Raw genomic sequence first — 25,958 nt, 5'->3', positions numbered from 1 at the left:
TACTGAAAGGATACCGAATGATCCAAAGAACTTGAACTTAGGACTTTCCTTCCCTCTGAAGAGGGCTCTCTAAGCCACTGGACTTCTTCCTATCATGGGGGGATGCTCTCTCCTTCAGCCCTTCAATTTCTGCTGGTGTGCAAGACAGAAGAGGTGTTTAATAATGCAGCTGCACTCATGATTAAGGAGGAGGGTAACAGACTTGCTGCCAATTTGGCTAATGAGGCTGACAAATTGATTGGGTTCAAAGGAGGAAAGATTCTCCCAGCAGTGGTTATTAAACTAAAAATGATACTCTGCACATTTCCAGTGTAACAAAGAGGATTTACTGGTTCATGAAAGGGAAGAGAACAGGAACAGCCTGAAAAAGCTCCAACTATCAGTAAGCTAGAGTTAATGAAACCAGGCATAGGATGCAACTAAGATTGGAGTGGCTCTTCCAGCTTCACTGCAGAGGATCAGCACAGAAAATCTGCAGAGAAGGGGTTCTTGCAAGGAAAAACATTGTGCCAGAAGAACCATTTAGATCAGGCAACTGTAAAGATGCTTGATGATGAAGGTTTTCTTGCAGGAAAGGAGCCAACAACAGTTCTGAGGAAGGGCCATAATAAGCCAAAAAAATAAAAGAGGGGAGGCTATGGTTTCTATGGTAAATGCGCAGTTGCAGGAGAAAATAAAGACTACTTTGGGAATGGGAATGGAAAGCAGGTTCACCCACAGGTGACACAGCAACGATCCAATGAAGTTATCAACACTGCATAAGGTTTCTGTGAGAACAGAAACTCAGGCTTGGTGGCAATATGAAGATAAAACATTCCTCCAAAAATACAATTGTTTATGACAATAGAACAGAACTGTTGGAGGGTCCGGAATAAACTTCTTGTGATTGTTTTTATTTCATGTTAAAACTTAATGGAGAAAAAATTCCATCATTCTTGTTGGATTTCTGGGCTGCTAACCGTTTTATAAAGGGTAGTTCAAAATTGTGTTTAGAGGACGTAATAGATGTGGGGTTGTTCTGCATTAGGTTATTATAGCTTGGTTTCTGAAATGTTTGCTCTAAGAACAGATTAATGGTATTTAAGAGAGAAGCTGCTAGTGAAGAGACTGGAAGAAATAAGCAAGGAAAAAAGGCAGGCTCAGGAAAAGCTCTCTTAAATGGCACTTAAGAATCATGAAAGGGACAATGACTGAATCAGACAGAGGAAGCATTCTGACCTGGGGGTGTAAGAGCAATCCGGTCTGCAGGAGAGGAATCATGTTACAATCCATCAGGCTAGCTCAGACCACCCTAATCATCCCTCAGAGAGGTATCCCAGTAGGACAAATATTCTCAAATACTGTAAACTACAACCACCAAAGAAGGGATTAGTGCCCCAAGACTGGCTTTAGGGCCTGGTCACTGAAACAGGGGAAAGTGAAAGAGGGAACCTAGGGGAGGTGCACAAAAAGGGAGAGAGGAAAAGAGAGAGTTTACACACCCCAATATTTTTTGTTGCAACACCAGATACAAAACCCTTGTTACAGAAAGTTACCTTAAGCTACTTTACCATTGCATATGCCAGGCATGCTTTCACCCTGGGATTTACTATGTTCTTTCTGAATATCCTCTCTTAACATTTAAACAAAACACCTTTAGTTTAAGGAAGCCGACCTTTGTATTCACCAGTGGTTACGAACACTAAGAGAAAAGAGCACATTACCAGATTTCTTCAGCCACATTGATAATCATGGAAGAGTAAAATGTCACCATTCCCAAACATGATGATGTTCAACCATCCACAAGAAACTGACAGCTAGGGTCAAATTTCTGATGTTTTTCTACCTACGTGCTTCAGTCTAAAGGAACCTCTCTCTTCCGAGGATGATGGGAAGACGAGCAGGAAAAGGAATCACACTTATTCTACAGGGAAGCAGTAAGCAAAAAAAAAAAAAAAAATTGAATACTCTAGTGATTGCACTGTCACCCTGAAATATGAAGTCTTTTTTGCCTCCTTGAATTAAGCCTACCAAACTACAACAGAAGCTGCGTTGTCTTTGACCACTGGACTTACGCATAACGATTAACTCCTGGCTCATCTAAACAAAAACCTTCAAATAAAAAGCCCTCATGGGATATTCAGGAAAGGAGATACCAGTTCAGCTAACTAGACTTAGCTGTCTCAGCATACCTATATTCATCCCAGTGATTAGTACCAGCTGGGGAATTACTCCAAAATGAACCAGTGGACTAAGGAAGCCCACCTTTGGGTCCTATTGGAATAGAGGTCTTTGGCTGACAGTGAGAGAGAAATGCAGAAAATGAAGCATCACCTGAAAGTAAAGTTTGCTTTAGAAAACTAGGAGTGAAAAGAGGAGGAAGTGACTCTTGTGGCAATTGATAGACAAACTGATCTGCAGTGCTGGTGGGCAATTCAGTGATAAAGTGCCTACTTTAGGGGAAGCACCAATAGCTGAGCATAATAAATTATTCATCCCAGAAAGTTAGCCTAGAGTACAGCCCTGCGGTACAAAGAGTAAGTAAATAACACAAATCTCTGCCTGAGGAACTGGGACTAGATCTCTGTTCCTTCATCTCCAGATTAACCCAATTCCTAGTCTATTATTCCAACTAATGGTACAGTCCTTTTATGCTAAATGAAGACATTACTACTTGCCTTCTCCATGACTGGCAGAAAGGCAATGCTAGAGTGTATCTTCATTACAGTGCTCTTGGGCATTAATCCTAACTGATACTGCTGACAGAGAGGTTCTATCCGAGTCAGAGGCCAGTAAGTTCAGTGTCTTCAGTGAAAGCGCCTCATTTTCACAGGACACTGTTAATAGAGAAATTATGCTGCCAGCCTTGGTCCTGTTTCCTCCTATAAAGAATCTGGATGTCTGGTTGACAGTTTATCCCGACTTTTGCATTTTGTTTGCATTTGGACATCGCAGAGCGATGTTTAAGATGTAGCTGAGTTTCTGAGGAAACTCTTCTGCAAGTTCAATGAATTAGCAACAGCAAGCTTGTTTCCTTTTAGCAGGCCTACTGTCAGCTCAAGATCTAAGCAGACAAGATTCATCTCCCTCATATCTCTTCCCCAGCAATACAGCAACATTGCAGGTTTTCTTCTGCCTCTAGCACCCATGCGCCAGATATAGCTGGTAGCTTAAAACTCAGGGCAACCACCAGCACCCACTAGGCAAAATAATAGAACAAGGGAGAGGCTGTGGCACCTTGCTGCAAAGCAGCAGAGCTTGAGCTTGGTCAGGGACTGTTACTGCAGGATGCTCAGTGATTTCCCCTGCTGTCTCCCAGAGAAGGCACAGTGATCACAATAACACATAAGCAAGAATGACAGCCTTAGCTGGCCTTTGATCACACTTTCCCACCCACACCCTTTCTTATTCCTCTCTAATGCAGCACAACAGCTGCCAATCAGAGATAGAAAAAAAAGATTCCTTCCGCCTCACTCAAATTCCTCCTTAGAATTTGCCTTTGCCTTAACATATCCAGTCCCTTGGACAATGAGCCTACTGAGGCACAATGAGCCACTGTTGAGGCATTGGAGTTTGATTCTCCGCAGAGCCCTGCGAGTTCACGAATTTCTCCATTATTAACTTTAGCCCTTATTCATACACTTCAAATCTCTACATCAGATGCCAACAGCAGACAGCATGAACTCCTCCCAGAAGCAGGCAAGCTGTGACTCGCTGCCTGATGTGCTAGCCACAATTCTTTCCCCATTGCATTGGGCTCACCTATCTGCTATATCCACCTGTCTTGCTGAAATACGTGGATGCAAGGGCTGCCTTTGTAATAGGTGCATTACTGGCAGGTGCCCAAAGAAACAGAAAGGAATGTACTGTTTTACAACCAGTAATCCAATTTGTAAAAGTCTTACATATTTGTGGATGGCACAGAAGAAAAAAGCAAAAAGAAAACAACATTCCTTCCCATTGAATAGGGAAAGTTGATCCAAAACTTACAGCATTCTATAGCAGCCTTTCCACAGTCTTAAATGAGAGTTTAGAGGAGAGTCTACTTCTCATATTTAATTACATGAAAACCTGTCAGAGGTTTACAGACTGAGAAAACAAATGCTTATGGCATATCTGCATTCAGCAAAGTTCCAGGCTCTTATGTGATCTCACATAAGAGCATATAAATTTATTATGTAGCTTTCAGAACAAGGCTTAAACTTCTTGAAACTAAAAAAGGAAGGAACAGAAGTAGAGAGACCAAACAGCAGCAACATTTTGGCAAGGAAAGGAAGAGACAAACCTGTGTGGGAGGACAGGATAATAACATCTGAACAATGCCTTTTTTTTTTTTTTTTTTTTTTAAGGCATATACATGATGACTGTCAGGTGTAGGTCAAATACACATGTAAATTAAGGCTCTAAGGCATCTGAGATTTTGCTGATACACTCAGCATTCTCTCCCCTTCCTGGATGGATCTGAGCTCATTAACTGCAGCTGGAAGACATTAGTTCCTTATGTGCAATAAAACAGGTGCCAAATTGAATGGAATGATGCAGCCAGATTGACACATGTCTTATGTCTAGTTTCTGTATGTGCCAGATTAAGCTATAGCCTTTTTGTTTTTTTCAAAGTAGTAGAAATCCTCCCATCAAGAGTAGATTTTTAAAGCTACTGACACGGGCACTGATGTAATGATCTACTTCTGCTTAATATTAAGGGGAGGGAGGAGGTTCCTGCATAAGGGCAAGTAGACATGAGCGGTATTGGTATTACTGCATGTGTGACATTACCCAGAGCCACTGAGAATAATGATGGTAATAACTACATGTTCCTCTTTCCCCCAGATTTCTTCTCTATCAGTGAAAATAGATTTTGCAGCCAGTGGAGACCGGCTCAGAATTAAAGGCTCAGTGCAGTCAATAGGAGCTCTTCCATTGATTCCAGATTCCCCAGATCATATCAGAGGTCATCTGGTCACAAAACATGAACAGTTTGGTTTTGAAAAAGCAAGACAGACAGGCAAGATCCAGAATTCCTGCCTAAGTTCCTCTGTAGTTCAAAAATGAAGCTTCAACTAAACTCTATCCTAGTCCTTGGAAGCAAGAGCAGAACAGTCCAAGTATCCCATCTAACCCAGTAGTAGTCCCACACAAAGCAGAGCAGTGACAGACATTTTCATTCAAAAAAACAACGCACTCCTTCATGGCTGGAGCTCTCGACTAAAAAGGCAGACGACTGCATTCAGCACCCTCCTTGGTCTGAAATGAAAGATTCCCATCTTGCCAAAAGAGGCAAGAAGACACAGGCTAGGGGGGGATCCTGACTTCGTGGACTAGCCAGGCATTTTGTTTTATATCAGCTATCACCTAAACATCCCGCACACTTGTCATAACCAGCTCATGGAGAGGAATCTGCATTTCCTTTCTCTCAAAAAAGGTACTCACCAGCCACAGTACATAGCAGTGATCCTCACAGCATGACCTACCTCTGATTCCTAATTGCACAGGAGCCTAGATTCACTAGGAAAGGAAGAGGTTTGCTTCCACACCTCCCAGAGGCGGACTGACCATCACAGGATGTTCTCTGGAGATACAAGGCTGAATCCTTCCTCGCTTTCCCTGGACAATTGCTGCATCTATCATATTATGATCTAAAAGGCTGCCAGCATTGCATCTGCCACACTACTGTGAGCAGACCCATTCCACGTGACTCTGTGCAAAACACAGAGGCCAAGCTGCAGATCAGATAGTGACTACTGCATAACTCTGATCAAGGCCCATGCCCCTGCATTCAATTTCATGATGTCCCACTAAGTACCTGGAGGTGGTTCTGTCTGACATGCAGCTGCTCTGGAGAACCTTATCTCCCGAACAAAGGGAAGAACCCCCCACATCTGTCTCATCCTATTACATGATGAACCTGTGTGCTTTGCAGAAGAAAGGCTGTCTCAGATTTCATTCACAGAACAGAAATGACACAGCTGCTAGAGCTTTAGCACTCTGATTTTTCCCTTTCTGACCAAGATTTCTACAGGGTTAGATTTGGGGCAGGGAGCTGCTTCTGTCTATTACTGCCAAGAGAACTCTCTTCACTATTTAATCGTGATCTCCAGCTAGAGCACAGCCTTTCCCAACAACTCCTTAGCTTGGGCTTTCTCATGAAAAGTCAAATCTATCAAACAGGGAGGGAGGGGGTAGATTCAATCTCTACATCAGATTCGACCAGAAAAGAGCAGGGCAGTCACAGCTAGGTTCCATTTTGACCTTCAAACTAGTTACCAAGCAAAGAAGGTCACTACTGTAAGTTCAGGCACACCAATGAAACAGAAGTCACTGCTGTGCTGAATCCTGAGTCCCAAGCAGGTGGGCCTTCAGAGCCAAGATCACCTCCTTCTCTCCAAGGACAAGCATATTTCTAGGGTGGTAAGGGTAATGTGGTCAGCCTAGAAACAAAGGGCTGAAGACAATTCTACTTTATTCTTCCATACCAAGTCACATTTTTCAGTGAGCAGCATAGTACAAAACCACACAGTACAGAACTTTAGTAAAGAACTAAAAATTTGCCTTAGTAATATTTTAACAAACTAATATCTAAGCTTTGGAGCTTTCCAAAAACCATTGCTTTCATTGTATCCATTCATTAAAAGAACAATGCAAAGCTTAAAGAGTAATCAATAAAACTCAAAGACACTCTGGTCTCCCATCTGCCTTATGGAGCTCCTTGCCCTAAAGGCTATGCATAAGTGCAATTTTGTGCCATTTGCTTCTTTTTCACTTCCATAGGGCACTCGATCCAACATGGCAACTGCCAAGTTCATTTTATAAGATAAAATACAGCTGAGTAAATTTGCATTCATCACACAGCAGGATTTCACAAATATAAAAAGGTGTAGGGAAAAGAAACTAGATGGCTAAAAGGCCCTGAAAACTTTTCACTTCAAGCATTAATTCAGCTCTGCCTGCAGTTGACCAAGGGCAGCAACCTCCGGGTGTTTTTGAGCTGTCTAGAATTCTTAGGTATTGAAGGTCTGTATCAGTTCAAACGATGAATACACTCAGAAGAAAAAAGTGCTCGCACACAAATATATTCTTCAAGCTGCATCAAACACTTCTGTTAGACTTCTGCTGTTTTAGAAAGTCCTGAAGCCAGAAATCACTGTTAGCCGGAAGGCTACATCAGAAGGCTATACCACATTCTTGTCTTATTCTTACCACATTCTTGTCTTATTCTTATACTCTCTGTGCAGCAGGTTCACACTAGAGACAAGATATGGTGACCAGGTAGTCCTTTGATTTGATACAAAATGGCCCTTCTTACAATTGAAAGGGACTGCCTTATTCAACAAGCAACTCTTATAAACTCAGTAGGATTCTTTATAATAAAAAAGCTACACTGATAGCTGTCATAACAGGATTAAGAGACTCTAGGACTTTCCTCCACTAAATGAGGTGTATGTCAATTTTGGATTTGGTCTGTAAGTTGCACCATGCAGTTTCTCCGTGGTAAGATTAGAATCCACTCCATGATTAGTTCTAGATTTTTCATTTTCTTCCATACCAAACCAGAACAAAAAGAAAACACACAAAACAAGAACAAAACCAAGCCAAAACACACTCACTTTTTTCCTTTCTCTTCAGAGCACATAAGTCAACAAACATTTCAGGGCAGCTGAAACAAACTATTCTGATTTATGTCCTTTAAAAATTACAAAGTAGTTTTAAACCTGTGTGTACACACACAAATCACTTCTGGAAAGTTCATTCCAGCAAAAATACAGTCATCTCAACATCAAAATGTTTCATGATATTGGAATTAAGAGACTTTGTTTCGAGACGAAATTGCACAGAAATCACATATTTGTTAATCCACAGCACTTTGATAAAAATAATGTACAGTGTTATAAAACAGCTTACAACAACCAACACAAAGTTATTCTCAACAGCTTGATTCAGAGGTACTAAATATACACACTGAAGAACAGGCCAGAAATCACATCCTCTGATAACTTTTCTAGAAGGAAACAGTCATGCCTTAAAGCGGATTTCAATTTTCTTTGGAGAGAAGGAGTTTTAGACTCAACGTAGCCTGTACAAGGTCTCTGGTGAAGAAATACAGTCCCAACAAGGGACCAGCAGCCCTGACCAGAATTCTAGGAGTTACTGTACATCAGACATAACCCACACATATAAAAGTTGGCTATTATCTCTCTCTAAAAGTTTTTTTATTTTTATTTGAAAATAAAAAATTTTAAAGCCTTGCTTGCTCCAAGAGATTTATTCCATCTTCTTTCTAAACCAATTGACTCAGCAGGTTTTTTCCTGAAATAATAAAAAGTTTTCAAACATAAGAAAAGCCAATCACCAAATCCAACGGCTTTTTAATTACATTAATAGAGGGACTGGACAACAAAAGTATACTTATCACAAGACTTTATCACCTTTTGTTTACTTTGCATTACATTTCAGTAATGCTAAAAAACTAAGCAGTTAGAGCTGCTATCAAAACATTATCAATAGAAAGAGAGAAAAAAAGCCTAGCAATGAGGTTGATCTAGCTTTTATAAAAGCTAGAAGTTATTTCTGGAGCAGATCAATAGCTAGTGGAAAGTGACACAGTTTGAGTCAAGTCAGTGACCATCATACCAGTTTTACAAGAAGAGCTGACTCTGCATGCACCCTCTGCAACTTTTTCTACTTGGCCTGTGCAGTCTTTTGTCCACCTCTTTCCACCACTCATATTTTCTTTTTCCTTGTTTCATCTCCCAAGGCCCCGTTCTCAAACATGCACTAAACTTGGCTCATCTGCAATTTCAAGCATTTACTATGCACATGACCTGAGGGGGATGCGTTTAATGCTGCAATCTCCCAGGATATTCTTTGAGACTGTAAGGCATTCATACAGTTTCAGATCAGGAGTTTCAGATCTACTGTTATATTTTAGGCCTATTCTTTAATTCAGACCTCAACATTTTGCCCAGGTAGCCATGAGCTTGGTTGAATAATTTGGAACAGAATAACATAAAATAATTATCTTGGCAAAATGTAAGGTCTGAAATGCAATCAAGTCACATTAGCAACACTTTCATAGAGTAAACTCAACTATACAGAGTTCTCTGCTATGATATCATCATCAGGGTGGGCCTCTCATGTCAGACCAGAAATCCATTTAGCTCAATACCCTGCCTCTGATGACGGCCAATGCCAGAGACCTGCGTAAGACCTCAGGATGCACGAAATATCACCACTGAATGCTTTCCTAGTGTCCAGCTGTTTGGATTTTGTAACTTTCTGGGCCACAGATGGTGTCCTTTAGGTTGTTTCTGGTACATACAAGCATCTTAAACTATGTGATATAAATATGCCTTCCATTTCTCTTCCCTTCCATTCCAGGCGCAGAGTTTTGCTAAAAATTGTATGTTGTCACAGAAAGTTTTTCATGCCAAATCAGTGTTGCAATTAAGATAAACGTTGTTTTATAGTTTTAAGTTCCTTATAAATTCATTTCTGGCTCCTTAGCTTAGGTATCCAAGGATCAAAGCAGCATGTTTTGACCCCTTCACAAGGGAACGCAATGTTCAGTTCTCTGCCCCTTCCAGATCCTGTACACCGTTTGGTCACAACTCTTCACTATGCTGCGAGTATGTAGTACTATAAGTACTAATATCAGCCCTTATCCCACTATTATGCTTAGACAGACTAAAACACATTTTTCTGAGTGGGCTCAGCTTACTAAGTAATCTAGGTTGCTCATTATGACTACCTCAGATCTTTGTGATTCACTTCCCCACCTGTCTTAAAACTTGGAAATTATACAATATTTATTACCAGACTAACAGGAAAAATGTCCTATACTACTGCACCTAGAACCAACTTTGCAGAATGTCATTAGAAATATCATGTTAAAAAAAGATTCCTCAAAGCTGATTCTTTTTTTTTTTTTTTTTTTTGAGATAAACAAGAGCCAGTGAACTAGTGTATGCCTAACCAAATATTTCATCATTTTTCTGCCTGATCCACAAACCCATCGAGCAACAGAACACAGATCTCCCAACCCCCGACCAGTACGCTGCCCTCTGAACCATGCAGCTCTCCTGTATCACAGTAAGTTCATTCATACTCCTACACATTCAGATCACAAACTGGGCTGATTAACTTGCAAAGAAACATTAAATAGGACGTAGAATCCCTTTGCTAAATCCAGGGCCCTTCTGCCTCAGCAAGCAAATTTTGTATTAAGGAAGATTTAAAAAATGCAAAGAAAAAAAATCAGGAGATAGAAAATAACTCCTCCGAGTCTCTCCTAAGACTACAATTGGCTTCAAATTCTGTTGAGCATCATCTTAAAGCACGTAGGGAAATAAATCACAGGCTATTAAAACATTTGTGACATCACACTCACTTCTTTGAGTAACATCCACATTTTGAATTTACAGTACACACATGCTGAGGAGATGGTGGACTTTACAGGAAAAAATGTATTGTCATCTTCCTCCTTTGGCTCCTTTACCAGAGATAAAGCAGACTTGGATTGTACTGTGCTTTTCTTACAGAAGAATTAGCATTTTGAAAGCTGTTAACATACAATGAGAGATTACAAGAATAAGACCATTTACCTTTGAAAAGGGAACACTTAGAAGGGAAATTTACTGAGGTCTTTAAGTTTCTTTCTTACCCTCATTGTGACTAGCCTCTAAATTTTATGCTGCCTCATAAGAGAGCACATCGTCACTTGAGCATTGGCAGGGAAATGAAGAGAAATTATATTTTTCACAATGCCTGTAGCCAGCTCACGCTGCTCACAGCAAAAGGAGGTCAGAGTCTTACAAGCCACAGATGTGTTTATTGGAAAGGGCCAAGTAATTTTATAGCCTATATATTTTTTTTAAATAGTTATTCATGTTAATATGGCAAGTCATCAAAACTCATGCTTCAGGGCATAAGCTGATTTCTCTAGAGAAAAACAGTTATCCCAATGGCAGCAGGTCTGTTCTGAGAGTTTAACACTGATATTAACCATCATTTATTGGCTGCTACTAGAGGTAGGCTAGTAAAAACAGCAGGCCAACTCTTGCAAGCCCTAGATAGAAAAATTTTGAGGAAAAAAACTGCAAAAAATTCACATTCTTACCTAGTGTATATCATGGAAGGGTGAGCTTCCAATTAAGCAGCGCCACCAGAGAGCAAGGAGAAAGAAGGGTTCTGCTTTTGCCCCCCTCATCTCCCAGAAATCACAAAAATAGAGGAGCTGGGGAGAAGTTACAAATACAATTAGAAAGAGAGATGTTTCATACCTCCGTAATGAAACTACTACAAGTGAAGATCGATAGAGACTTCTTTTTGCTGCTGTCTCTAGTGCTTCCCCCATCTAGTAGCCCTTCTCTGAGATACCACACAGTCCATCATCATAAATCCCTCTTTGTGTTGATGTTCCTTCCTTGCAAAGACAAGAACTGACTATTCAAAAAGAATGGTTCTGAATCTCTTTGCTTACTCTTTTGCAAGAATTAATTTCTTTCAGGGTAGAATCTTACAAGTAAAGATATCATAATTCGCCCCAAGATGACAATTTACTCACCCTCCAAAGACAACCAAGAGTTTCTCAAGATTGTCTTAGATCCTAGACTAGATATTCTAATGGTTTGGCTTGATAAAGCATAGGCCAAAACGCTGGTAGTCTTCAGCTACGTATGGATGAAAACTGTGGGCACGGTAGCCTTTTTTGCTACTCTAAGAGTGGTATTTATTAGTGAGTTTTGTCCAAAAGTCTGTCCATTTACTGCAGATGGGCAGGTAACATAACCCCATTTCCCACACGTGGTATGGTGAAGAAACTTGCCTAAAGCTGTATGTAGGAAAGCTAGGACTCACACCTGTGGTTCGCCGTTCCCAGCTCTAACCAGAAGATGCATTGTTTCCTACAAGCAAGAGAGAAATAAACGTATGAGACTGAAAGCGTGTGTTTTTCAACCTCCTATATTGATTCCTTCAATCTGAGATACCCCAGGAAAACCTAAACGCACTTGAACTTTCAGTATCACAATGACTCACTGGTAAAGCACAACGGGAGCTTACACTTGCCTACAGCTGCTCTTTTTATCCTCCTGTCCTACAGGAGTGTTTTCAGCATGCAGTTCTTCTGGACTCCTGCCTCCCTTTTAGTTTACTTTTAAAAATTTAGTTTTGTATTGAAATGCAAAAGGACAATGCAGGCCCAATTTTGATGGCAGTCCCATCTTCCCCAGTGGTTACAGGGCCTATCAATCTGGCAGCTGAATACTGTACCCATTTGAAAGCCTACAGCTTAATAAAAAGTGCTCTGTGTCTCTGCCTGCTGGTTAAGAGAGGCAGCTTTTAATCCTGCCATCCCCACAGATTGCCTCACCTCCGAGTATACGTGCCCTTTACACCCAAACGGTGGTTCTCCCTGGTGTATGGGCAATATCTGGCTCCCAGTTTCACTCTAAGATGAGGAGCGTCTTCTCTCGCGTTCTGTTAGTAGACAAAGCAATTTCATAGCACTAGGGACAGGAATAGCTAGAAAATTCCAGGTCTATGAAAAGCCAACAAAATTCGCTTTTGTTTCCTAGCAGAACAGAAAATGAAATGCCTATTTGAAAGTTAAGGGGCAGTGTAATTACATAAGCCAGTAACCCGTGCGTTCAAGCAGCTTGCAAGAAAGCCAGGCTCGAGGCTCTGCCTGGCCTGATCAGAGCTGCAATCTCAACCTGTCTTCAATACAACAACCAAGCATCTGCGCTGCCAGTTCCTTGAGGAATCTATCCCGCACAAAATTTCCACCCCTCATCCTGATTTGTTTTCCTGACAAAGATATAATCACTAACAAGCTCCCTTAAAATATTTGAGCCTCAAAAAAAAAAAAAAAACTTATGGACCACACTGAAAAAGATTTGACAATCTCCAACATGAGCAATTCAAATATTATAAAATAACTACCAAGTTCTTCTGAAGCTTCCCTCATACATACTCTCCCCTACCAACTTCAAGCAAGGAGGAAAAATATCTCAGGAAGCAAGCTTTGAGAATACATCTTTGGGCTTTGCTGTTTATACAGCAGTTGAAGGCTTTCAACTTTCTTTTCACCACATGAAAACCAGGAAGCTGTTTTTTCTCCCATCACAGAAAAGCTGAGATTGTGAGCAGTTGCCTGACTCCAGGAGCTCAGGCTGAAGGAAAAACAGGAGGGAATACATGAGAACAAACACGTACACACACAGGGATATGCACACAGACCATTGCAATCCAGCAGTAAAAACAAATTGGCAGAACTAACACCACCCATCTTTGTGCAAGAATTTGGCCTGGAGGGAAGATCGGATATCAAAGTCTCCATTTCTCCTTATGAAGTCATTTAATACACAATACATGTGGCAGCTTCTCTGTAAATTCCTATTACTTTTCAATTCAGCCTCTCTCATAGATGTACAATCTATGTAGATCACAAGAGAACTAGAGAGAGGCTTTATCTTTACATCCAACAGTAAAATGCATGCTAGGAAAACCCATGCAACTTCCTTATGAAATAAATTTGGGGGTGGGGGGACTAAATAAGGGGAAGTAGAAGGAAGATGTTTTACCCCTCCTATTGATAAAGGAGTGTGTCCGTTTAGAGTGCAACGTAATTGCTCATCATCCTGACGCATCTTCGCCCACCGCTTAATGAATCTCACCAGCAAAATGACTCAGCACTACAGCAGAAGGAGGCACGGAGCCAAGAAAGAAAAAGTTTCTGAATCCCTTCACACCTCCTCGAAGGCTTTCCATGGAGAAGTAAAGCTGTGCAAGCTAATGCCTTGCTCACCAAGGATCATGTCCCTCAAGTTGTTCCTGTTGGACAAGCACAAATTTGCTCAGCACTGAGTGCACCAAGAACCTCCAGGGTATAAGATGTACCTGCTACAGTCAGGATATCTGAATGACACGAGGCAAAAAAAAAAAAAATCAATCTTCCTTGCCATAAACTGTTCTTGCTCCCAGCAAAGCACAGCACTTACTAAAAATAGTGGTTGCTCACAAACAGATCTGGAGTCCCACCCAACATCCCCAGAGGAAAGACTCTAGGCCTTCCTAAGGAGCAGCGTGTGGGGAGAGATTTCCCTCACTAAGCTTCTGCAATTAGGAAGACCAATCCACTGCTGCTAAGCACTACCATGTTCTGAGGCACAGAAGCTGCCAGCAGGACCACGCTATGAAACTGGCTTTGTTATCAGGATCGAAAACGTAACCTAACTGGGGGCTTTATTTCTCCTGTTATATGTTGTCCAGTTCTTATCTGGTAGGTTAGAGAATCTGGAAGATAAGGTCTCTTCTGAAGAAACTATTATGTTTTAGAGCAAAAAAGTTGTCAGTTTATGCCACACAAGAAGTGGCAAAGTTGGTGCACGTTTAAATATGAATTTTTACAGGACGTGATTTCCAGATATTTCACCATGTTCTTTGAGAGGGAACTAGTGACACGCCTGGCCCTTTCTGTAACCATCATCTTTGACCATTTGCCTCGACAAATCCCAAGGCACAGATGCAGAAGTACCTGTGTCCTGTACCTGAAAGCTCAAGTCAGCTATACTAGCTTGAGAGATAAGTGGAGTAGTTTTGGTTTACTCAAGCTCAGCCCCAAAAACATCCTTCCTTTTTGCAATTAGTGGAAGATACTTCCCTCTGAAAATACAAGTATAATTTTACCCAGCTTTGCAGAAAGAGTGACTGCATAGACTCAAAAAAGATGGAAAATCAGAACACAAAGTTCTTAAGCAGAAAGCAAAATATCCTATTAACTGTGGTGTTTGTCTTCCCTCTTCCATATCAGCTCCTATCTAGCTTGTCTGTATTTATTATACAGCCATAACATATAGGTGCACCCCATGGACTAGTACCAGAGGTACTTCTGCTATGTTTTACCAATATCATTGGCACAAACATGTACAATCTGGGAAACACAGATGTGCAAGTGTGTCTTCTGATTTGCAGAACAAGAACTGACAAGCTGCATTTAGAACACTGTATGTCTATGAAGTGGAACGAACACTGTATATCTGTTATTTAAAGGATGTTATACATTAACATGAATATTCATGATCTTGATTTACATCTTGGTTTTCATGCAGCAAATGAATTGAGTTTTGTTGTTTCTGTTTTACTTGATATCACTGCTACATTTCATGACTGGCTGTAACAGAACATGTTTTAATGTGCTTAATAAATTTGCATCTTCATTAATGCTGCATGTTTTATCCATGCAGACCAGGCCATGAGGATCACATCACTAAATCCTGAACTGTATCTGTTCCTTTAAAGTATCAGGGTATGATTCTTCCCTTCCCGTTATGTCAATGCACAACTCATTTGCCATTGACTAAACAAAGACAAAAGCCAGGCCCCAAAATGCAAGAGTTATACTGTCCCTCATTCTTTACGGGAGGTAAGAATGGGATAGAATTCAGTAAGATTTAAGTGTCTTGCTAAATTGGGACCTATTAAAGCATCTGCTGCAACTTGCATTTTCTAGGTTGGGTTCCCCCGCCCAGCTTTAATAGAACTCTTAGCAGGCAAAATATCCAAGGAAACTTTGGCAACCAACTAGAAGAGTTGACTGTGCTGGAAGTTTATTACCTTGGTGACTAACAGTAATATATGAGCCCTCTCATGTACAAAATTCATAGCAATCGAAACTGCAAAGTCCCTAGAGGTTCTGGTGGCTGAACGTAGTGTCCCACGCCATAAGAAAAAGTCTGCACTCAGCTCCTCATTCAGTCAGTGCATGAAATTCATGTTCTAAGCCTGCCTCCAACACAGGCAGATCTCCTACTGTGATCAAACCATTAAAAGATACCGCTTCCTTCGTGAATAGCTGAGCATGCAAACTCTTCCCTTCCCCCTAGATGTCTTCAGGCATCTATGCACAGAGCAGTCAGTGGTTCATATGTTTGCAGGAGAGAAAGTGCAAATAAATAAATAAAGACACAAGGAACATCACTGCTACAATTTCAGTAAATGCCCATGGGAGATAATGTAGCTGGTGTTTATCAAGCTCTAATACAAAGTTAGGGAAAGTGACTTAGTCACACTGAACAGCTGAAGCACCACATTTATGGATAAAAGCATTTCAAATATTTCTTTCAAGTTTTTTTCCCTACAAAACTGCTAATTAAAGTGTATTTAATGAAAGGCTTTCCCTCTCCCCACTTTCTCAGTTCCTTTTTTACATGAATTTGCTTCTCCTACCTACTCCAGCTAAAAGACCCTAATTTTCTGCTGCTGCAGACTACGCTGTGTCAACTAAGCCACAGGTTATGACCTTATTAATATGGCTCAGAAGATTGAAAATAAATGTGAATTGAGAACAGCCCATCTGCAAAACAGACTTGAAAAGAACTAGCATAGTGCCGGAGACCAGTGAATACAGTAATAGCAATATCCTGGCAACTCTCCCCAAAGGAAGCAAGTAAACACTGCCAACCTCTGAAGTTTCCTGTTGTAAGAGCCCTCAAATCGGGATGAAGAGAGTCTTCAAAAAGACATCAACAATACTGAAGATGACATAGGTGACTATAGCCCTGTTCTGAATGAGGGCATTCTTCCATACATAACAAGAAGCAGGAAAATTGCATGAATAAGTATAAACATGTGGGGCTTCAAAGTATAGCTTTATATCCACAGAGCTGGGGTAAGCATACAGTCAAGACAGGTAGACCTTGCAAACAGAATTCAAGAGACAAAAATCAAAGAACTGACGGATATATCCTGGGTAACTTTACAAGATTTTTATTTAGATTTTATGATCCTCATCAGTCTACAGCTACCTCTCCCCCCCTAAGGCTACTATCCCTATAGCAGCTGCAAGAGAGATCACACTCCTGTTACGCCATTGTTCCTTTTCATGATCTGACATATTAATGCAAGCCCCTTTCCATTAGGAAGTATTTTCCCCAGAACACTCCTAGGCATGACAGTGATCATGACACTATCTATCATAGAGACATAACTCCAATGGTAATAGACTAAAGGTCTACCTCAGGCCAGCATCCAGTGTCCAACAGCAGAAGAGGACGTAGCAATAATTCTTTATTATCCAAAAACATATTGCTCAGTGTTTTTGTTTATCCAAAAACATTTCCTTGACTGAGAGGGGGTGTCTTTGCACTTAACAACCCTCAGTGAAATAGTCACTTCATCTAGTTATCCCATAGTAGAAATGAAGGCTATTCCTACACTAAGAGATGGAGATGCTCTGTGGGATCTGGTTCTCTTCTGGCTTGTATGCCCAAGTTCCCTTCTCGAAGGGACAGAGATGCAGAATGATGTCCACTGGTGGTGCTGGAAGGTGGGGATGGGTACATACATCTAGGCCTAGCCAAAGTAACTACAGGACTTCTAGATCCCAGAGAAACAGGACAGTGACAATCAAGAGATAGTGACTACTGATGCAAAGGGAAGACAACAATCTAATATTCTCTGGAATGACAGAAAGCATTACATGCAGCCTTCCTAGAAGACAACTGTCAATAGTTGAAAAAGCTATGAACTGATCTATCATTATCAGTTTTCTAAACCCTCCTCCCCCCTTCCCCCCCACCAAACCAAAGAGCAACCTACAATCCCAGAAATAGGTCTATCTTCGCCTCTCTCCAAACCCTGCATCCTGAAAAAAGACCAGATGAAGACTCTTCACTTCTGGTACCTTTGCACTCATGGTCAGCAAGATGCTTCATAAACAAATTCACCAAGCCTTATAACAAACCTCAGTAACATTATTTGCTCTGCTTCACAGCTGAGTAATCTGATAGGAGGGTTAAAAGAATTAAGTTCAAGGTTATACAATAAGGCCCTAAGAAAACTAGAAAGAGTCCTGGAGTTCTGAAACTACCTTGCTTCAACATCTGTAATATTTAGCACCTGCTGATCTTCAAAATGTTGCAAACATTTAGCATTAGCTAAACCCACCTAAAGGTCTTTAGAAAAAATAGCAACTATTAACATCCCCTGCTTTATCTATGGAATGTTGAAACTAGACCTGTATGAGGTATAGGTATTTTCCAGAGTTCTTGACATTCCTTTACAGCATATGTGCTAGAATTTCATTACAGCAAAAATCAGTCCCTGGGGAACAGCGGGGGACAGGTTGGAAGCATTAAGCACTCCTGAAATGGGGAGTTTAGGCATAGTGTCAGGAACTAGAAGGATCATCAAGAACTTGCCAGAACAAAGCAACAAATCTGGGTTTAGAACATAAATGATCTGAAGCCAGGCAAACGTTCCATTTTCCTGCTTACTGACTGAAAAGCAAAGTCTAATTATTGCTCGTTTTGCACTGCTGTGGTACTGGCAAGTTCCATAAAATTATTCTTTCTTGACCAAATACAGAGCTATAGGAAGGGGTGGGGGGGGAAATGTCAGCACTCATTGCTTGTCATTTGCCTTTTCCCCTGAAGGAAAGATCCCTGCACATCTCTCCAGAGCAACCATACTTATACAAAGGCGAGGGGGAAGTCCTTTCCCATCACTGTCTGTGGCTCATGGATACCATAGTCACTATTCTGATATTTTTATTTATTGAAAATGCACGCTTATCTTACTGCAGTGATAAAATTCATCTTCTAAGTCTCACAGCTTAATCTTCTTTGTGATCTGTGAGATATCTTGGAGAAGAGAAATAAAACCAGTATACTCGGTTAATTGCTCAGCGACAGAATCTTTTCTCCATACTATTTTCTTTCTTCGCTATATAAAGAGCAACAAAAAAATAATAATAAAAAATTCAAAACAGTGGAAACAGTCTGCTGAGGAGATAATAGCGTAAAGTCAGGTTCTGCCTGATGAGAGATCTCATTTAGTGGCTACAGAAGCAGCATCTCACTTGCCACCCAAAGCTTGGTGAGCTATAGAGCTTCAGCTCTCTAGAAGATTGTATAGTTTCTTTCCTTCTACTGTATTTCATGCCTTCATATCTGTCACCAGTGTTCTCTTAATTCATTGGTATTTTTGGAAGGGCGATCTCCATCCATTAGTGCTGCAACCAGCTGGAGTTAAACAGGCTGAAAAATTTCAAAGAAACACCATCCTAGCAGGTAGTAGTATGTTCATAAAGAAGATAGATTCATATCTTGTAGGCAGTGGCATAGTTGTGTTATAGATGGTTACAGTTCCAGTAGTCACAGGACTGCTTAAATCAAGCAACTACACCTTCTAATGGCAGATGTACTTATAACCAGCTATAACACAAGTGACTCATGGCTGTGACATGCTTCTAAACAGCCCCTCACGATTCATCAACCCTTTCTGCATGCACTCTGCACAGGAGGAGAGTGTGGTATTTCTTTGTCATGTATTCAAGGTGGAGATTCCTCTTCAGTTGTAGGTACTTACAGAATTACTTTTTTCCTCCATCCTTCAAAAACAGAATTCTTGACAACAGAAATCAAACCAGACATGAGATCATGCTTTCTTCCACTCTCCAACATCAAACCTTGAGGCATGAAATAAATTAAAGAGCATAATGTTTCTCCCCTTCTCTCAATTCCATTTTTCTATTCTTTTTAAACAGGCAGAGATATTTAAATTAACATGTCACTTAAGCCAGGAGGAGTAAAAGCCAATAAACTGTCAGCTGCATTAAATAATAAGATAAACCCATCTTGTTATTTCTTTCCACTACACTAAGAACAGAGGAGCTGTCCTGGAATCTTCATAGGGTTATTTATTGGTGACCCAAAGGCATGCCTGCATCGTTAAGCAGGGATCTAAAAGCAGAGCCAGACTCAGGATGCAGCACACTGTAACCAGCTGAGGCTTACCTAAGACAACAGGAACAGGGGAGTGATATGACAATGAAGTGCATCAGCAACATTCACAGCAATCATGAACACTGAAGAATGGATCAAGAACAACAGTGAAGCAATACAAAGATAATTGGGTTGATTTTAGCTATCCTGGTGCTCCTAGCCCAAAGCATTTGCCCAGGAATTCTGACTGCCTAGGCAGGCAGCTGTAACCAAGTTCTTCTAAACAGCAGCATGTGCCAAATGAGCCACAAGCTGATAGGTTCAAAACAAACCAAGTTGTTCCTCAAACAACACGAGGAACAGCTTGCTAAAAGATGTCACAGGGGCTAATTTATTTTTTTTTATTTTTTTATTTTTTTTAAAAGGCTGAGGGAGGTATTAAGGAAGTTAGTTCATGGAATGAAAATCCCCCAATACAACCAAAAAATTGAAAGATTCAGACTCAAGTAGACGTTAAGCTGAAAGGTGAGGAAGGACCCTGACCTTCAAAAGCTCAAGAACGAAGGCTAGAGGAGTACTAGGAGGAAGTGTCGGATATGATAATCCTGTTAATATACCCTATCTCCAACAAAGCAGTCTAAAGACGACTATTGAACTAAAGAAAACAATATAGCTGCTCCTACATTCTTAATCACATTCTGACTTTAGGACTGTCTGAAGTTCAAAAAAGCATGCTGTATTCACTGACTAGATCTATGTCTGTTACTCCACCAAGGTCCCAGCTTCTGGTACATCCTCTAGTGACATCCACACAGTCCCTTCTCTTTGAATCAGGAAGGGAACAGAGCGCTGTAGCATGCTCCACAGAAACCAGTTCTGAAATGGGCAATAGCATAAGCCCATCAGCACAGTTTTGTGCCCCAGTTCATACATCTCAACAACAGGTGTGTTGTCCACTCCGATTTGGCTGTCCTATTTTCAGCCCACAACCAGTATCTCAACACAATTCTACGTCACATCAGATGAGAAAAGTAGTTCTTATCAGCACTGTCTGCAACAGGAAAGGGGGCATTTCCACATGGTATAACAACAGGCCTTCACCAGTGACTGATGAAACAGTAATGAAGATATCCCAGGGTGGAATGACTGAGTGTAGCAAGAGGAAAAACACAAAAATGATATTTTACATTTACAAATATTCTCTTTCAAAAATCATTGAGAAAGGAAGCATCCAGTCCAAAGCTCATTGAGGAAAATATTCCCAAAGCCACAGCCCTGAAAGACTGAGTTGGGCACCTTAGTATGCATATCATAGTAAAGACAAAGGCAATTGGATCATATTTGATCTCAAGTCCTATCAGCAATATATATGAAGTGGAAAGATCTGATTATCCCCAGAGCAGGACGAGAAACAGTTTATCCAACCCCACAAAATATTGGTACTTTTGAGTGTTCCTGCTGCTCTTCAAAATAAACCCTAGAAGTTTTAAAGTCTTAGTTTGTTCTTTTTATTTTTCTTTTTAATTTCTCCAGGGCTGAAAGAAATGCTACTTTTTCTGCAGGCTAGCAGGTAGAGCACTCTCTAGATTTAGAGGACACTCCACGTCAAATCCCTTCTATGTCATTCTCTTAATCTCTGCTCAGTTCCTTGAACAGCAAGGTTATTCGTTCTACTTCTGACCCAAAATTCTTCCTTGACGCAGAAAAACCTTTTTTAAACAAGTTTGTCAAGACCAGTATATTCCCACCAGAAGTTTCAGTTTCAACATATCCAAAATTTTCTTGTACCAAAACAGCAGTCATTCCATCTTCAGTGACCTGCATTCCAAGTTCCCAGACTGTCCACAAAAGTTTAGTGGGTAGAACCATGAAAGAGCTTGCATTTCAGCTGTTGCAGCTCCTGAAAGTACCACTAGGGACACCACTTAGATCCATTTTTCAGAGAAGTAAAAGCAGACATGATCTACTCTCATCGAACCCAAATAGCCTTAGGAAATAGATCATGGCCCAGTTCTTTCCTTCAGTTCACACAGTGCATGCGATGCTCTGAAATCATTGAAACATCAAGGCAACCCCTATAAACTATGACAGACATTACACAAGTGGAAATCAGTTAACTGGTACCAATACCAGCAGTCCTGATTAAACAGATCCTTACTACTCATTTGAGCAAACTTTATTCACAGATACTTCCTCAGTCTTAATAGCACCAACTTTTCTGCGACAGTAGGGCAGCCGTGAGATCCTTCATTATAAACAAGAGCATAAGGCTGTTGGGTTCTCCTAAAAATAAACTAACTGGCTGATTCGATTCTGAGTAAGATAAGAAAGGGGAAATCAAATGACAGCAGGTTCATGAAATACGTTATCTAGATGAACATGACGATCAGACTTTGGCCTCTTCGTTCCCGAGTACGAGGAAGATATGAGAGATAGAAGGCTTAGCTACAAACCTTCCAGTACATTTAAAAAAATCCAATTAAATTCAATAAGAGAATTGTACTGGACTGTTCCTATTTGAGTAAGGTGGCAATTATTAATTCAATTTATCTCCATTACCTCCAAAGAGAGCTCTCTGTGATGCTTCCCAGGTTGTAGTCATACAGCTTTGTCAGAATTAGAATCACCTGAAGGCAAAAGAAGAAATCATGGTTAGTCTCAAACAATTACAATCTTATAGAACTGAAATGACCCCAGGGAGGGCTTAGGATTCCTTTAACAGGTGCTTAACGTAATTTAATGAACTGTTAAAAGCATTTGCCTAAACTGACATGGGAAGTATTTGCAGAGATGTATGTTGAGCCAATCAGACCTTTCCCTATTCTACTCCTCTGCATGATATTGCCAACAGGTTCTTTGTTTTCCCTTACAGCAGGGAGCAGAGTGAATTGGGAAGGAGCTGAATGTTTGACATAATGTTTCAGGATACAAGATGAGATGTGCTGTATGTGGTAGAAATAGTGACTGCTTTCTGCTCTTGTTTCCTCAGCACTGAAACCATTGATCTTTGCAGCTGTGGTCCATGGATAACTGCAGACAGGCCAGTGGGTTGGTTCCCCCTTCTTGGGAAAAGGCTTAAGAACACTGCAAAGGGGCAGCCATTCCCTAAAGATTTCACTTCACTAGAAATAACACTGATCAATTGAGAACAGCTTCTACAGTGAAAAAATACATTATTTTAAAATGCTGCCACAAGTTTCAGTTAGGGCTCTAAACCACACACATATTGTGATTTCATTCACTGTGTTTTTAGCACGTTCTTTAATAAATTAAGGTGTTCACCATGAGATCCTGAGACCACCCAGAAAGGAAAAAACTTCTCACTTCTGGGTGTGTGCATCTGCATATGTATGATAACACTGCTAAGCAGTGAGCCCCCACAAAGCAATTCCAGTCAAAGGACATCATCTTCAGCTCGCCTGGTAAATACACAGCTTTTAACAGCTGAAGGAACAGAATTTTCCTTCTAGACTCTTAGGAGAGATGAGAATGCTTTTTTTTTTTTTTTTTTTTTTTTTTAAAAACCTAGCCGGTTTAAAAACCAACTACTAGTTTGTGAGATTGTGCCTAGTTTTCTCATCATTTCTCCAAATATTGCCATGAGCTGGACTACAGACACTCTAATCACTTGGTCTTACTGCAAGGAGACAGGAAAAGTGACAAGGTTTTGCAGACCACAGGTCAAAAAAGTAAGCTCTGTAGAGGTAGGCCCGACACTATGCTGCTTTCCCTTTCCCTCGCAGTCTTCAACAAAATCTAAATCACACTTCCACCAAACTATCTTGTCCAGCTCCTCTCTCCAGCTGAGTTCAAAGTGCTGCCTTTCACCACCTCTCCTCAGCTGTAACAGGAATCATTAGTATTACCCTCAGACACCAAAGCCTCAACAGCTCCTAGCTAGCTATGAGTATTTTCCAGCAGATCAGAAATTAGTACAGCTAAGTACCAAGAAATAGGAACGATAACAGGAAGCTCATTTTTAAAACACTTCTTGGACATCCCCACCTGAATTTTACAGGATTTTGGCAATAGTTCAAACTCTTGTACTCAGCCTCGTCTGAAATCCAAAAGGGACAGGAGATGCATCAGGCTTTTGACCCACTGTGAGGGCTGAACAGCTGTGACGCAAATAGGATAGGCGAGAGATGAGGACCACAGGCCAGTCACTAGGGGAGAATTTCAAGTAAGTTCATTTCTGAGCCATACAAGCTTACACCCTGGATTATACTTCTGCATGTCTGAGACTACTCATCTCTATCAAGCAGGCATCTAAATGAAGGTGCGCCTTCATGCACAAACCAGCTCTGAGAGGGACTGAAAACTGATAGGGCTACCAGCGTCAAAGAGTAGCAATTAATGGTTCATCATGTAGTTGGCAACCAGCAACAAGCAGAAGACCCAAGGGGTTTATAACTGGGACAAATACTGTTCAACATCTTAAATACTGTTCAACATCTTCATGAAAACTCAGACATATACTGAGCAACTTTGCACACTATATTAAATTGTGAGAGTAATGAACAAGAGAGACACAGTACAGAGGGGCCTTTAGAAATTTGAGAACTGGGCCCAACAGACACCTCATGGAGCTCAACTATGTGAGGTTTGTTCTGTAAACTATGTTCTGCACCTGGTGCAGAATAACCCATGAATTGGTACATGCTGAGAACTAACTGGTTGGGTATTAACCATGCTGAAAAGGACCTGGAGATTACAGTGGATGCCATGCTGAATACAAAGCAAAAATGTTCTCTCACCATAAATAAGACAAACTGCACGCTGGGCTACGTTAGGAAGGCCATCACCAAGAGCTCAGTGGAAGTTGTCCCCCTCTACCATGGGCTGGAGAAGTTGCATAAAGAATACTGTATGCAGTGTTGGCCTACCAGTTCAAGAAAATTACGGAGAAATTTAGGAAGAACTGACAGGTGGAGAGCTACCAAGATGGTGAGCACACAACCTACAACAGGAGGTTGAGATCTGGGTTTGTCTAGTCCAGAGGAAATCAAAACACAATCTAATATCAACCCACAACTACTTGACAAAAAATTACAAAGATGAAGAAGTCAAATTCTTCGTGGTTGTGGCAGATGATATAACAAGGGCAAATGATCACAAGTTGTGTCCTAGGAGACTCAGACTAGATATTAGAAAACAGGTTACCCAGAAGATCTGCAGAGCCTCCATTCTTGGAACTCAAGGCCTTGCTAGACAAAACCATGGCTAACCTGAGCTATAGATGGCATAGCCCTGCCTTGAGTAGGATGTCAGACTAGGGACCTCCAAATACCGCTTCCAATCAACATTCCTACCACTACACTGAGAAGTTTTAGACTTAGTCAGAATGGAAGTGTTTCTAGGTTTAGCAGTTTTATCAGTTCTTTTTGATAAACAGCTTCTCCCTCTCACCAATGCAGACACTTCCAGAATAAAACTATCTTGGGGGCAGGGGAGAAAGTAATTTTAGCAAAAAGTTTCTAGCAAAATATTTCAGCCTGCTCTTTTGTTAATGCCTTAAAAAATAATTACTGACTTTCAAGATGATGGGATCCTTTAACTCCTCCTGCATTTGGGACATTAAACCACCAGCCCATTGCTACTGCTACTAGTTTATTTTGCATTTCTCTGTGCCAGGTTGCTGTATATCTTCTCCTCCCCTCTACCCCATTAAAACTACAATAAATTACACCTTTTACGTGACAGAAACACTAATCTATATACCTCTGTGTTATTATTATTTTCAGCCTGGGTTCTTAAGAAACGAGGCTCACAGGTACACCTCCTCTGCTCCCTGATAACTTTTGCATTTATTAGTCAATTTCAACCAATTTGGGGAAAAAAAACAAAGTACTGGAGGAAGTTCAATTCCTATAAGCTCTATGAAAGTTGGCAACAGCGTGGCAGAGGAAGAAAGCCACGTGAGCACTCCCACCAGGGGAAAACGAACAGAGTTCGCTGCTGCTGTTTCCAATGGTGGAAGCCAGCTTACCTCTTCCAGCCATACCAGGCACTGCCCCTTTCCCAGAAAACTCAGGATGTAAGACCAGAGCAGTACAGCAGCACAGGAGCTGAGGACATAAGTGAGCATGCAGTAGAGTAGCTATTGCAATAGAGGAACGCGTGTGGGACAGAGCACACACATCTGACTGTCAGGTTTCTTCATTTGTAGAGCACAACTTCACATCCCTCATAGCAGGGAGAGATTGTCCAAAGCATTTGCTGCTTGCGTAAGTGACACAAGGCACATATGGCTAATGG

General features: G+C 40.9%; 1 protein-coding gene across 1 annotated transcript in view; it reads right to left on the bottom strand.

Moving 5' to 3' along the window:
• SORCS1 (sortilin related VPS10 domain containing receptor 1) overlaps positions 1–25,958 on the bottom strand; it is a 316,869-nt gene that overhangs the window by 196,896 nt on the left and 94,015 nt on the right. The window contains exon 2 of the mRNA XM_068949692.1: positions 22,260–22,327. Within this exon, the coding sequence (XP_068805793.1) occupies positions 22,260–22,327 (68 nt within the window). The remainder of the gene's footprint in view (positions 1–22,259; positions 22,328–25,958) is intronic.

Source organism: Struthio camelus, chromosome 7 (genome assembly GCF_040807025.1).
Source record: "Struthio camelus isolate bStrCam1 chromosome 7, bStrCam1.hap1, whole genome shotgun sequence".
NCBI classification, from domain to species: domain Eukaryota; kingdom Metazoa; phylum Chordata; class Aves; order Struthioniformes; family Struthionidae; genus Struthio; species Struthio camelus.
This window is presented reverse-complemented; position numbering and strand designations above follow the sequence as displayed.